General features: G+C 32.8%; 2 protein-coding genes across 3 annotated transcripts; one reads left to right on the top strand and one right to left on the bottom strand.

Annotated features, from left to right (window-relative positions):
- Positions 1 to 2,078: 2,078 nt before the first annotated feature.
- On the top strand, positions 2,079 to 8,368 carry LOC108911142 (drebrin-like protein). The gene is made up of 4 exons (XM_018715986.1): positions 2,079 to 2,240; positions 4,158 to 4,883; positions 5,457 to 5,725; positions 7,631 to 8,368. Exons 1-4 carry the CDS (start codon positions 2,158 to 2,160, stop codon positions 7,774 to 7,776), a joined length of 1,224 nt encoding a protein of 407 aa, XP_018571502.1. The 5' UTR covers positions 2,079 to 2,157; the 3' UTR covers positions 7,777 to 8,368.
- Positions 8,369 to 10,186: 1,818 nt separating this feature from the next.
- Positions 10,187 to 13,813, bottom strand: LOC108911145 (rab11 family-interacting protein 4; the record flags this gene model as incomplete). 2 transcript variants are annotated; one of them, XM_018715989.2, is given in 3 exon segments in its annotated part: positions 10,187 to 10,351; positions 13,185 to 13,479; positions 13,557 to 13,813. In XM_018715989.2, coding segments are annotated over 3 exon segments (681 nt in total), but the record flags the coding sequence as incomplete, so codon positions are not given.
- Positions 13,814 to 15,245: the final 1,432 nt, after the last annotated feature.

The raw sequence follows: 15,245 nt of genomic DNA, 5'->3' as shown, positions 1-15,245 counted from the left end.
CGGTGCCCTGGGGGACACCGGCCTCCATGGGACGGGTGGTGGAAAGGGAATCTTGGATTTGGATGCGGAATTTTCGGTGGTGTAGGTAGGATTTTATGAGTTTGGTAAAGGATATGGGATATTGGTTGGTGAGCATTTTCATCAGTAGGCCTTCATGCCAAACCGTATCGAAGGCCTTTGCGACGTCCAGGAAGACAGCACCAGTGTACTGTCCCCTGTTGAAGGCCGCCGTGATGTGCTCGGTAAGGCGAAGGATTTGGAGTTCAGTGGAGTGATTGGGTCGGAAGGCGAACTGCTCGTCTGGAATGACTTGCAGTTCTTGGGAGTGGGTTCTTAGACGGGTTAGGATAATTTTTTCTACCACTTTGCTCATAGCCGGGAGCAGGCTAATGGGCCGGTAGTTGGATGGGATGGTGTGATCTTTGTTGGGTTTTGGGATAAGGATTATGTTTGCTGTTTTCCAGCGGGTAGGGAAGTGTCTTAGTCTGAGTGTCGCGTTTGTTATGTTTAGTAGGGCCATGAGGCCCTTGTGTGGTAGTCGTTTAAGTGTCGTGTTATGTATATTGTCGGGTCCGGGGGCTTTTCTGTTTTTAAGTCTGCGTATTGTCAGTCTTAGTTCGTCAGGTGTTGCGGGGGGGATTATGTCATTGTCTGGCTCTCTGTCGACGCGTCGGGCCGCGCGCTCAGCCACTATCTCGAATTCCTCGTCTTCGTCGGGCAGCTGAGGCAGTCTACACTGCAGTTCCAGGCTATCGGCGAAAGCCTCGGCCTTTTCCTGGTTCGTGTAAACCACCCCCACACTACCGTGGATTGGAGGAATTTTACGGCGAGCGGTCTGTCGCAGGGCCCTCTGCGTTTTCCAGAGGCTGTTGTCTTGTGGATCCAGCGACTCCAGGTGCCTAGCCCAGTTATCCTGGGCCAGTTCATCCAGAGCCGCCTTCACCCGTCTGTTAAGTACGTTTAAGTCATGTCTGTGTCGGGGGAGTCGGGTGCGGGTGGCAAGCCGTTTCGCACGTCGTCTGTCACGTATTAAGTTTTTTATGTCATCGGGGAGGGTGCCCCGGGGGTTTGTCAGTCGGGGGACAATAGTCTCCGTCGTAGTCTGAGTCAGGGCGTTTTTAATGTCAGTCTCAAGGGAGAGGATTGCCGCCTCCAGATCATGGGTGGTTTCGTACTTATTCAGATTGCGAATTTAAACAGTAAGAAGTTTCGAGTTCTCATGCAATAGTTTCGAACATAGAAATTGAAATCTACTAGAACGTACTTATTTAGCGATATTCATCCATGGTAGCAGCCATTTTGGTTGTAGTTCCTGACATTTGCAACCATAGATAAACTACTATTTTATGCAACGGCTATATAATACAATGGGTGTATTAACGTAGCAGGCAAAATTAACTGGTTTCTTCTGGACTTAGCGTTAGTCTGGATCTACATGCATTCGTGATCACGGATCCGTTGTAACCACATGACCATCAACATCCAATTGTGCATCAGTAAACCGACTTGACAATCCGTCAAGGTCAAAACGGATGAAAGTTGGTTAATGTTAATTTCAACTTTGTACATATCACGTAACCGTTCCAACGAGATCATTGTAGTACAATGACAGAGAAAGTATGTATAAACAGTCACGGACGTTACATGTGGATGGACCAAATTTCGCATATACATACGTTACATTCATAGTTAAAACATTGCTCAGTTACAATAACTTTATGCTCGGTAAATACATAAGGTAAGTTCGATATTAAGATCTGGATGTATCTCTTTGTATTTTCATTTATTGCAGATAGAAAAAGAAAAAATACATCCAAAGCATCTAGATATTAATACCAAACCATCCTACATTTGCAAAAAATACTATAACAGTTCATAAAATGGGCGTCCCTCACAATTTTTGTATCTTTTTCTTATTCTAATCCAGTTCCGCTCAATATAGCTCTGTCAAAAAAACAACAACCAAAATGGCTGCACCGGATACCTGATCTTTATAGTAGCTTATGTTGATCCTACCATGTGTCGTCTGTTTTCTACTATCTCCATGGTTTTGACTTTGACATTGGCAAAACAGTATTTGTTTTTTTATAGAAGAGGACCATAGTTGAGAAATCGGTGTTACTGTTGAAAAAGTGCTTGTTTTTGTATGTTTTGAAAATGTCACTTGATTTAAGTAAAAACAATGCATCATTACAGAATGCTTGGAAAGATGTTTTAAATGAAAAAAGTAAAACAAATTGGTAAGGTACTTTTTATTTTTTTATCAATAAAAATCTCTGTACTTACTAAGCAGTAAATAATATTGAAGTACCTAATATATAATATTACCTATTTTTTATTATTTACAAATTGGAAATGTTTGTTTTCTGATAAGGATAAGTAATGTACTACAATGTAGGTTTAAAAAACTATACTTACCTACTAAAATTCAAGATTATTATCTAAAAAAATGTTAATAATTTGGAAAAAACATATTGCAAATGAAGGTTTTGTTACAAATACAATTTAATTATTAAGAAATTAAAAAAATATTGATGTAGAACTTTGAATTTTCTAAGGAATAATAAGCAGCAATTTTCCGAATTTGTGATGTTTTCCTAAAATTTAAACACTAACTTGGTACTTAATGCAGCAAAGAATACTTTTTTTATAATTCAATTTATATAGATATATGTTTACTTAAGTAATAAGAAATAAGAATAAATTAGAAGTTTTAGTGAAAATTTAAAATTCACCCTGTATATCTACAAATTTTGAGCCATGATTAAGGACCAGGCCTCATTTTGTATTTTTTTTATCCCAAGTTATGGAAAATTAATGTCACATTTTCGTGCAATAAGTGTTTACCCATCTTCTCAATAATTTTTTTAAAAATCTGGATTCTTGTAAACACGGTACTACTTCAGCTTTGCTGCATGTAACTGATAAGCTTTTTAAAATATGACTGATGAGAATGTCTGCCTACTTTCTGATGCTGTTAGATTATAGTAAAGCATTTGACACTATTGATCATCGTACTTATGCTTAAGTTAAAATATTTTGGTCTCAGACTTGATACATTTTTTTTTCAAATTATTTCTTATACCTAGAAGTTGTTATTGACAATAATTTTTCATATTTAAGTAAAATTAATACAGGTGTTCCACAAGGAAATGTGTTAGGTCCATTATTATTTTCCATGTATACTACTGATTTATGCCATTATTTGGATTATTCCATCTTACATCAATATGCTGATGACTGCCAACTAATATTTCATTCCTCCAAGAGAACTATTAAAATAACTGTTCAAAATATTAATGCAGATTCTTCGATATCTCTTAACAATGGTTTAATTTTAAATGAAGCTAAAACTAATCTACTTTTCAGTAAGAACGACCCTAATTTTACAATAAAAATTAATAATAAACTTATCGTATCTAAGAGTTGTTGCAGAAACTTAGTACTTAGTTTTTCTGAACATAAGAAGTATTATAAAAAAATAGTTGTTTATTTATTTCTAAAGATTGTCTCAGTCAACAAGTGGTACTTTAATTCTTAGTTATATGTCATACTGTGATATAGTTTATTGGCCAGCTATTTTAAATAAAGATAAGGAAAGTATTCAAAAAAAAAAACAAAATTGTATTTAGCTTGTCTCATATATAAAGTTAAATGTTAAAATGTTCCAAATATTTATACAATAACTCATTAAAAGGTAGCAGCTTTCACAATTAAAAATTTTCATCTATTTACTCTTTCAGAGAACAGTTCAAAGTATTCTAAAAGAATTTTATAATATTTACAAGTTAATATGTGTTATTTTCTCCAATTGTGGTTTCCGTTATTTTTTGGTTTCCTTTTTTAACATGACTGTATTCTATGTAATATTTACTGGGATGATTGGGTGGAAGAGCAACGATGTTCAACTTTACCATCTCTGTTCACTTAGATGTTAATTGTTTTATTAATATGAATAAAGGCATTTTATTATTATTGTTATTATATAAATTCATAGCCTGCATTTAAATAAAATTGCGGTAAAAATTTAATAAATCGTAGATATTCATGTATTTAGAAAGAAAAAGATATTTTTATTGGTATCTGATGTATAATCGACTAACTAAAGTATTAAGATCCTAATAAAATTTAGTAATACAGTACAATTTTTTTTTCAGGGCCCTGTTCGGATATGAAGGACAAACAAATTCATTAAAGGTGGTTTCTACTGGCTGTGAGGGAATTGAAGAACTGAGAGAAGATCTCAATAGTGGAAAAATAATGTACGCCTTTGTCAAAATGACTGATCCCAAAACCTCATTAGACAAATACGTTTTAATAAACTGGCAAGGAGAAGGAGCAAATACAGTTAGAAAGGGAATGTGTGCGAATCATTTACGTGACATAGAAAAATTTTTTAGAGGGGCTCATTTAACTATAAATGCAAGAAACGAAGACGAAGTTGAACCGGAACTTATAATTGAAAACCTGAAGAAAGGAGGCTCTGAATATAGATTTAAGGTGAAACCGGAGATAATAGAACCTGTCGCTCCAGTAGGTACTACTTATCAAAGAGTAAATCCAGTTAAAGAAATAAATTCGCAAGAACGTGATCAGTTCTGGAGGAAGGAAGAGGAAGAAGAAAGGAAACGTTTAGACGAGGAGAAAAAGAAAAAACAGTCTGAAATATACAAATTGGAGCTGGAAATTGCTCAAAGAGAAGAGAAGGAGACAAAAATGAGAGAAGAACAGACTTTAATAAGAAACAACACTATCGATCAGATCAGGCAATCTGAAAAACAAATTGCTATAGAAAGTGGGAAGGAATTCACCAGTAAGATACCTGAAAAACCGGTTAGGAACTCTATTTTAAAGTCTCAGCAAATTATTAATGAAGTTTCCGAGTAAGTATAAATTTGTTAAAAAAATATGATTAGATATACATTGATATGCTGCTGCAAATTCAGCATGTATTAAGTTTAATAGATAATTTTTTTGACTTGTTGAGGGACGGCCAGTGTTTGAGATCACTAATTGATCTAGTCTCGCTGAATTTTTCAATTAATCTCTTCACAATTGATGAAATTAAACTATTCCGACCATATTTTGTAAGAAAATTGCGGACTGTAGCTGTCAAACTTTCATTGTTTTTAAAATATTGCTCAACAATGATAACGCTTTGTTTTTTCGTATATTGCTCCATTTTTAAAACCCTGAACTGGTAGCTTTCACGCTGTATTTTTTTTGCCAATGGGCTACACTTTACCGCATAAATGGCGCAAAATTCAAATCTTGTGTGAATATTGGGATACCCAATGTAAATAGGTACCCAAATCAAAGAAGCATGGCTCGATAGACATTCTAACCTCATTAACCAAGTAGCTACACTTGTCTGCTTTATAAGGAATTTTAGGCGTAGATAAACCTCAAAATAGAGTACTGAAGCTTTGAATTTTTAAGGAAAAATTTCATTTCAGATTGTCTGTCGAGAATAATATGTACAATAAAATTGATAACACGAGCGATGATGAAAATAATCAATTTTCAACAATTAAACGGTCTCCCAAAGATAATATTAAAAATTCTCCTGCGTCAACTCCTGTAGAGAAAAGTAGTTCCCAAGAAAATAAAGGCGATGTACTGGAAAATGTCGAACAAATAACCGATCAACAATTTGTGGACGAATATATTTATGGTTTGGGTAACCCATTATTTCGGGCTAGGGCTTTATATGACTATCAAGCAGGTAAATATATTATTTTAAGAATATTTTTCTACTAATCATTTTATTGATGTGACAAAAACCTGGCCTACTACGATTTATTAGTGTCGTTTTTCCAGAAAGTGGTATTAGGCATTTTTTTTATCAAAAAGATAATATTACTGGTGTAATGAATTATAAATACCAAGTTATTAAACAAAATATTGGAAAACAGTATAAATTAAATTTTAGTTTTCTCCACCAAACCTCATTCCAGTCGGACACATTTTTCCAATCGTCTTCTTAAATTTAAAAATACTTTACATAGCTCCCGTCGAGTAGTTTCTGCTCAAGCTTGTCTTATCCGGTTCTTTAGGTCATCCAAATTCCTTGGTCTGTTTTTATAAACTTTTTGTTTTATAAAACCCCAAAAGTAAAAGTCCATAGGGGACAAATGAGGAGATATTGGTGGCCATTGTACTACTGGACTCATTCTCCCAATCCACTTATTCCGAAACTGGTGTAACTAATTAATGACTGCGACAGTGTTGTGGATTGGAGCTCCACTCAACTGTAAATAAATATTTATTTTTTCTGATAAAGGAATATCCTGTATAATGTCCCATAATTCATTATTTATAAACTGAAGAAATACTTCACCATTTAAGTTATTACAAAAATAGAAAGGATCTATTACCCTGTGCTTTGAAATTCCCCAAACACATTAACTTTCTGGGAATATTGCCTCTTTGCTGCAATTACAAAATTAGGATTATTTTCATTCCAAAATCTGATATTTTGAGAAGATACGAATTTGTTTGCCGTAAAGGTAGCCTCATCAGTGAACGTAATATTGCCCAGAAAATTATTATCATTTAAATAATTTCCCTGTGCCCACAAACAAAATTCCATTCCAATGTCTGAAGAAACTTGGGGGAAATGCATACTACATATTAATTACTAAATTTCTTACCAGTTTCATCAAACAACTTGTTGATTCTGCGAACAGTAATGTAAGATATGATTTTATTCTGGTGCCGCCCATTAAATATTTCTGCAATTTCTCTAAAACGAAGGAAATTTTCACCCCTTAATCAAACAATTTCAATTTTTTCTTGTAAAGATAAATATTCTGCCACGACTGCAAGAGATTCTTGCTTTATAACACTAAATAGTTTATCACTAACAATTAAACGTCAAAAATGTCAACAATAAAGCTTTCATTTTTCATCATAGCCTCCTGTATTATTATTTATCCTTACAGAAAGTATTTTTAAATTTAAGAAGGTTTGGTGGAGAAAACTAAAATTTATATTGTTTTGCAATTTTTTTTTTAACAACTGTATTTATAATTCAGTACATTTTTACTATGGCCGCAATCGAAAGTGTTAAATTTATAGTGTTTGTATGTTTTCTTTGTCCGATTGGTACTTGTTTTCACTTTCATGGCAATCTTTGACCTGCTTATTATAATTTTTAGTTATCTGATTTTTCGATGTTTGACCATAAAAAAACACTCAATAGACATTTGGCGATCAAATTTGGTATATGAGTATTTTAATGGATGTTGAATAACCTGGTAATATTATCTTTTTGATAAAAAAATGCCCAATACCAGTTTCCTTCCTGGAAAAACGCCTTATTAAAAAATCGTAGTAGGCCAGGATTTTGTCACGTCAATAAAATGATTAGTAGAATATAACCTCCCTTCAGGATACTATTTGTAAAAAAATTGGTTTGCGGGAAGCCTTCTCACATTTCCAGAGGTGTTAACCTGAAAATCGGGACACGGTCTATGTTATTAACGATTATTTGAAATGTGACTGAAAATAACATCCAATGTTGAAGATGCTATTATTATTATTAATTTATATCTCGTAGTATTAATTTTGTTTTTAAGAGTACTTATTCAAGAAGTTTAATATTTATGAAAATCAACGACTTTTTCAGCCGATGATACGGAAATTTCCTTCGATCCTGGTGATATAATTACTAATATAGAACAAGTTGATGAAGGATGGTGGCAAGGTTTAGCTCCTGATGGTATTACTTATGGGTTGTTTCCAGCAAATTATGTAGAACTAATAGAGCAATAGTTTTCCTATGAGTATGATGATAAAGAGAAAAATGTACTGCCTTGATTTACTTTGTTTAAAGAATGAACACAGTAGTCTGTTAAAAAGCATAATTTACATTAAGTAATTCATAGCAATTATAATAATTGTATTTATACTTGTTAGGTTTTTAAAACATAATATAAATGTGATAAAAATTAAAAATGAAAAAGCATCACATTTTATATCTACTATCATCGCTTTTTGAACATATTCATTGTAATAATTGTATGAACATACGTTATTTGTATCAAATTTTATATCAATAATGATTAAATCAATTATTCGAGCTATATGCACAATACAATTTTTTATCAATAAACAGTTATTTCTATTACTGACAATAATATTTACTTTTTCTTCCTACGGTTATGAGTTTTATACTATTCCAAATATATCTCGGTAGCCTTTTAGAATAAAGAATATTTATACTGTTAACAGGAGCTGGTATAGCAAATTGCTCCTTGGATAGTCAATACAAAATTAATGACATGCATGTGAAATCAACATATATTGTATAAAACGATCATTACATATGTTTTTTGCTTAATAAATTACTTTTATATGAAAACACTTAAAATATTGTCTTATTTGCCTTTTATAACTTAAGAGTGACGTCTATCCTGAAGTAAGTATTAGCATACAAAATGTCGCGGAACGCTGGCACTTGTTTCATATGGCGACATAGCCCCACGTTGGGCGCCATGTTCCGGTAGTGTTTTTGGGCTGGATTCAGGATTGTCTGTCTCCTGGACGGGTTCCAGTTGCTCTGAGACCAGCCAGCTTCTCCCCGGAGCATCATCAATAGGTTTGTAACGCGTATGACGGGACGAGGAAAACCGTGTTTAGGACCCCTCTTCACTTCCGGTGCAGACGCGCTGGTCGTTGGCTCGGGGGCTAGAGGGCTTCGTCGGCGGTTGTAGGGAGGTTGCGGCACAGGACGCGGTTATCACGGGGGGTGGCTACGCCGGCTTGGTGTCGTCTTTGCGGCTCGACGTTAAGAAATTCAAAAGGTTGTTGAAAATTTTCAAAAGGTCGACGATTTTCTTAATTCGCCGTCTGAGGCCATTTGACGGGTGTGGTGGACGTTTGGGTATCTTCATGCAATGTGTTGAACGTCTGCATGTTTTTACCCAAAATATTCAAATGCTCATAACTTGTGGGGTAGAAATAAAAATTTGAAAAAATTACTCCAAATGGGTACTAAATAATCCCAAAAAATCAAGAAAATTAAAAATGGTCGGATCATGACCTTAATAATTTGGAATGGAACACCCCATATACAGGGTGGGCCATTAGTGAGAAAGTAAAATAACTCCCTTGTTATTCATAATACAGAAAAAAGGTTTATATAAAAGTTGTACAGAATCAAAAAACCTAAAGGACAAAATTAATTTGAAACACACAGGGCGATGAGTAAAAACCGGACACTCCAGATATTACATTTTAAATGGAACACCCTGTTTATTTATAAACATAGATTTCTGAGAAAATTATAGAGAGAATATATGGCAATATAAACAGTTTAACATGTAGAAAATTCTTCGAATTTTGGAAAAAACATGTCCTCGAAGAAGTTATATTAACTTTTCAACTACTAACACTTAGAGCAAAAATATTTGACAGTTATAGGCAAATGTTAGGCAAAGACTCCTATACTCCACCAAATTAATTTTGTTAGGTTACTTGATTCTGTATAACAAGGGAGTTATTTTGCTCTCTCACACTAATGGCCCACCCTGTATATTTAATTTTGTTTTTATGTTTTAGATTGAAGAAATTTAAATTTATAGCACTTATACATGAGAACAGAAAAGTTTAGATTACATGTACTCACCTTAAAGAATACGATTATAAAAAATTTGGCATCCTATCAATTGAAAAGAAGCCATTACCTGGTGTCAACAATCTTCCATTGAATTGTGTCTTCTTAATTAAACACCCTGTATAAACGACGAGAATAAAAGAAATGACGGCAAAATGTGTAAAGATTTATTTTAATATTAGACATATGCAAGATTTAATATTCATGGTAATACAAAAATAAGTACATTTATTCTATTATTTAGTCTATTATCTAATTCGAGTCAGTTACTTAGATATGTTACAATTTCCTATTATATACATGGATAAAATATATTTTAAATTTAACGATCATAACTGTAAAAAAATATATAGATATGACCCTATTATTTGAATGTACAAATAACGTTCTTCAATTCTTATAGTTACAAGAACAAAACACATCAATCACAGTGTATAATCACATTACGGACGGATAAAAACAAACGATATCGTGTTTTGCATCATTTCTCATCATATCATTTTTCCAATTTGAAAATGATACTGAAAAATAAAATAGGAAATGGAGATTACAAAAAAATAAGGCCAATTATTTGTACCGAAGAATTGAGGTACATAAAATTTATTAAATAGGCCTTTGATGTTTTACTTCAAGAAGTTGGGGATGATTTTCAACAATGTTGAGTAATATGCCTTCAATGTAAGTCCTCAATTGTCTATTAACTTCTTGTTGCTCTTTTAAAGCTTTCTGCACCTAAAATAGAATCCAATCAATACGACATTAGGACACTAACATAGAACAAAAGTGGGGACTCGCAGAATATTTAACTTTTAGAAATGGAGTCGTTTCCACTCATGGGTTACAAAATTTATTCAAACACGAATTTAAAATTTTTCTTAGTTAACATGATATTATGACTTAGAAGTGGGCTGGAGGTATTCAACATGTTACCGTCGTACTGATAACGGCAACGAATTTTGAGAACAGAGTCAAAAGAATACACCATTTTGTTTGCTTTTAGGTTTTTATAACGATTCCATATTTTCAGATATTTTATTTTCGTAAAAAGTATTTAGAGGAAAATAAGTCTCAAGAGTTCAAAAAAAACCAAAAAATGTAAACACAGCTATTTCTTACTTTTACCACCTAATTGCATTGTATCATCTCTTTATCTGTGGTGTCACAATGTTTGTAAAAATTTACAATAAACTTTTCTTCCATTGCTAAAATACACTGTTATATTTTGTTGCAAGCGTTTGAGACCTAGATTACCATTCCGAGGGTGTATCTAGTAGGCTGAACAAATCGACTAGCGTGACGCTCTTCCTCGAAATACCTGTTATAGGTGGCGCTGAGAATCATCCGACAACTATGATGATTACTCTACAACGCTACCGGAGGTAAAAGTGTCCTGCAACACCTGTTGTTTACTAAGATTTTGACATATGTGGTGGTTTCACCCAAAATAGAGGTTTGGTAAAATAAATACTCGACACATTTGAAAATAATAGAGTAGCCATTAAGTAAGATGTTCCTGGTCATGTGTTTTCACAAAGTACTGTACATTGTTAGAGGAATTTAGTATAATCCAACAGTTCCAACACATAGTTTTTATTATCGAAATGAGACGTTCAAGAATTTTCATCACACGACTTGTTTGACGGGTCATGAAAAAACCGCGGGGTGCTATTAAATTAGAGGGTTGAAATTGAAGATAGGGGTGAAAATGCACTTTTGCAGTTTTTTTAAAATAGCACGAAAATAAAGCAAAATTTCGGTATAGTTCATAGGAAAAATTATGTAAAGAATTGAATTTCCCATCGAAATGGCTTATTTAAAAAATTTAAAAGGAAAATTTTATACAAAAAGTCGTCAACAAATAAAAAGCAGAAAATAAGATTTTTTGATTTTATTTACTTTTTTGACTGTAAGTTGTGAAAATCTTTATTTATTATTAACAAAACTTTTGAAAGAATTTTTTATTAAGTAAAGAACCAATTTGTTGTAAAAGTAATAAGAATTATAATCATTATGTTAAAAACGACGAAAATCTAAAAAATATTTAAGTTTGACCGGTTATAACTCAGTAAATATTAGTCCAAAAACTTTTGAAAATGCATCATTTCGAAGGGAAACTCATCTAGTTTTTTGTACAGCAATTTTCTTTGCCTACTTCTACTAAAACAAAAAATTAGTCAAAAAAGTAAAATAAAAATTAAAAAATCTTGCTTATTTTAAAATTGTTCAACGAATTTTTGCATAAAATTTTTCTTTTAATTTCTTTAAATAAGCCATTTCTATGGGAAATTTAATTCTCTACAAAATTTTTTCTATGAACTATACCGAAATGTTGCTTCGTTTTCGTGCTATATTAAAAAAACTGCAAACGTGCATTGTCGTTGCGTGCGCATCTAGGTTTACGCAGTACAGTAGCAGAAGTAGGGTGGGGAGTCTCGCTTACGTACGCGATGACGTCAATTCTGCGCGCGCCTCTAGTCCTGTGGAGTGGGGTAAAGGGCGTGGCCTGGGGTACGTCCCCAGCACCGCTGCGCGCGCTCCTAGGCCTGCGCATTAGTGATGAAGAATTATTTAATTACCAAAATAAACAATTTTATTTATTGTAATTTATTCCTTTATCTCGTTTACTTCCGCCAGTTGTTTGGAAGGATATGCATTCCATAATTACAGAAAGTTTATTATTTATTCAATATACATCAATTATGTCTTCATTTTCAACCTATATTTTCTATATGTATATAACTGTTATATTAAATATGTTACAAATACATTTTATTAAATCTGATTTGAATCAATTCCAAATGCAGCAACACTGTTTTTACATTTTATCTCTCAAGTGTGATAACTACTTTGTTTTATGATAATCAATAAAAGATACTGAGTATATTAAAATCTGTTCCAACATCTAAATTCAATGCTTCTATTTTTTTGAGGTATTCATATTTTACTTCAATCCATTGTTGTATTTAGCTTTGAAAATAAAGTTTCTAAAATCTCTGCATTATAATGGATCATTATTTAGACATGCAAGACAATTTCATAATTAAGAATAGAGACCTTTTTTGCTGGAGGGTTTTGCTAATGTTCAACAGCCAGTAGCACTGCTATTTTTTAAATTTTGTTTAGTTTTTTAAATTATTACAATTCTTAGATATATTGAAACTTAACAATATTCTTTTACAATTTCACTCCATTTTATTTATCTAATTATTTATTTTTGATATTGGTCTCAAGACTGCTAGGAGAGAAAAAGTACTTGACTAATTTTGATACATTGGATCATTTAAAAAAAATTAATTTCCATAAAACAAATACATTCTGTAATTGTGCCATCTTCAGAAAAATATTAAAATTAGCACAAATAATAATGTATCCCAATTTTCTTGAAAGTTTTGCTGAAGTTTTTCTTTCACCCAGAACATATTTAAAATTTTTGTCAAATGATAAAACTACGAAAATATTTGTTTTATGGAAATAGTTCAAGCTATGTGACATTTTAAAAAAGCGTTACCTTAAAAATTAATAATTATGCTGTATACTTCAGTAAAATAACAAATAAACAACTGACCTCATCCTGAGACATAATGTCCAGTTCTGCGGCAAGATTATTTTCACCAGTAGTAAGCATTCTCCCAGTCTCCAATCCTGCATGAAGAAGGCTTGCCTGTAGTTCTTCGTTTACTTCCTGGAGATGGGAATTTTCGGCTCTTAGGGCAGACATTTCTTCATGTAATTCCTCTAATCTTAAAGTTTCTGGGGAAGTTGTTGGCAAAGCTGGTGTACGAGTTTCCATTCTTAGTCTTTCAACTTCTTTGGACAGTTCATCCAATAAATGTGTTTGGATGTCATAATCTCGTTTTAACCTATAAATATATTCCATTTTTCATAAAAAAATTATTTACAATTCAGGCACATAATTATTTAATAGTGGTGAAATTACCTATTTTCTTGTTCTTTGAAAGTTTTCATTTCCTCTTTACTTCGGTTGAGATCATTAGTAAGATCCTGTATTTGATCCATCATTTCTTGTCTTTGAGTTTCGAATTTATCTATTCGTGTTCGTTGCCTAGCTATTTCCTCTTTTAAACTGGAACATTCTGTTTCAGAAGATTGTAATCGAATGCTAGCATTTTCAAGTTGGAGTTGTTTCTCACGTTCCATTCTGGCCAGTAATTCTTTGGATCTCCTTTGTTCATCCTAAAAATAATTAACATTATTTATATATAGGGTGTTCATTAAGTACCTATGTACAATACATTCAACAGACGATTACACAGTCACACAAAAAAAGAAAAGTTGTCTGTACATTTCATGCGACATATGTTATCTGTAGTATTTTTGCCTCCTGATCACGAATATGGTGTCAGAATTGAACTATAAGGCCGGTGTCCCATGCATCCGAATTCCGACGATACAAAGGTCCGAAAGTGTTCCTATTGGTTAATATACATTCAAATTTTTATCGTTCATTTTCATCCGAAATTTTTTAAATTCATACAAAGTCGGAAAAAGTAGAAATAATTTTAACTTTTATCCGAAATCGTACGTTTTTTAACCTCACTTTTTTATTTCTTAACTATGATTGTTGTTTGGTATATTTACTGTCAAATAAATGTTATATTATAATGTCGAATGTAGAAAATACAATACTACGTATATTTTCTACGATATATATCTATGGTTGTCATTTGAAAATGTTTCACCTTCATCTTGTAATAAATTCCATGGTTCTATACTTGATTTCTATGAGATTAATTTCGGATGCATTTGAATTTCAATATTATCATACGTAAAATATTTTCGGATATCGTACATCGGATTTCGGATGCATGGGACACCGGAATATTATCATTCGTACGAATTAAAATATTATCGGATATCGTACGTGAGATATCGGATGCATGGGACACCGGCCTAACATCACAGGAATTTCCTAACCTCAAAAAACGGGTAAAAAATAGCAAAAATTCATGAAAAAGTGGTAGGAAAAATACAAAAATTTTTTTTTCTAACATTCATGTTGGACTCCGCCCAACATGAATGCGCGGTCAGAATTAATGGTTCATTTTCTAACCTCAAAAAAACTTGTCAATTAAGGTCAGATATCACGAATTTTCAAACAATAACAGATTCGCGCCAAATTTGGTATACGGGGGTTTTCTGAGTCGCTGATCACGGATCTGAGGTCAATTTTGCAAAATTGAAGATGGCCGACCTTTTCAAAAAATAACAGAATTGCAGCAAATTTGGTATACGGGGGTTTTCGGGGTCGTTGATTACGTATTCGAGGTCAAAATTGCGAAATTAATTTTGTAATATTTTATTTTATAACCTGAGTGCCAGTTACGAGCTCCGTGAACCCGCTATCTTGGAAATACGATATGATATGATAATGATTCTGTAGAATACATACTTTTGCATGAATAAACACTTGTTCTCTAGCCACCGAGACATAAAGTCCTCTGTTTGTGAATCTTTTATAATCCTTTAAAAAAAATTAAAGTTATTAAGATTTTTTAAAAACAGAGTAGTTAACGCAAAACGCGTAACTGGTGTCAGAAGTGGGATAGCTAAGAAGAGTCATTTTCCAAAAATTGAAAATCGACGCTGGTTTCAACCACTTACTTCG

The sequence above is a fragment of the Anoplophora glabripennis genome, unplaced genomic scaffold (genome assembly GCF_000390285.2).
Source record: "Anoplophora glabripennis isolate ALB-LARVAE unplaced genomic scaffold, Agla_2.0 scaffold239, whole genome shotgun sequence".
NCBI classification, from domain to species: Eukaryota; Metazoa; Arthropoda; class Insecta; order Coleoptera; family Cerambycidae; genus Anoplophora; species Anoplophora glabripennis.
The sequence above is the reverse complement of the archived record's forward strand: the minus strand, read 5'-3'. Positions and strand labels throughout refer to the sequence as shown.

What these genes read in the sequence shown, in the direction of transcription:
- LOC108911142 (XM_018715986.1), top strand. Translation starts at nt 2,158, where the DNA reads ATGTCACTTGATTTAAGTAAAAACAATGCATCATTACAGAATGCTTGG. An exon ending in GAAAAAAGTAAAACAAATTG is followed by an intron (nt 2,241 to 4,157) that starts GTAAGGTACTTT and finishes TTTTTTTTTCAG; the next exon opens with GGCCCTGTTCGGATATGAAG. An exon ending in TTTATATGACTATCAAGCAG is followed by an intron (nt 5,726 to 7,630) that starts GTAAATATATTA and finishes CGACTTTTTCAG; the next exon opens with CCGATGATACGGAAATTTCC.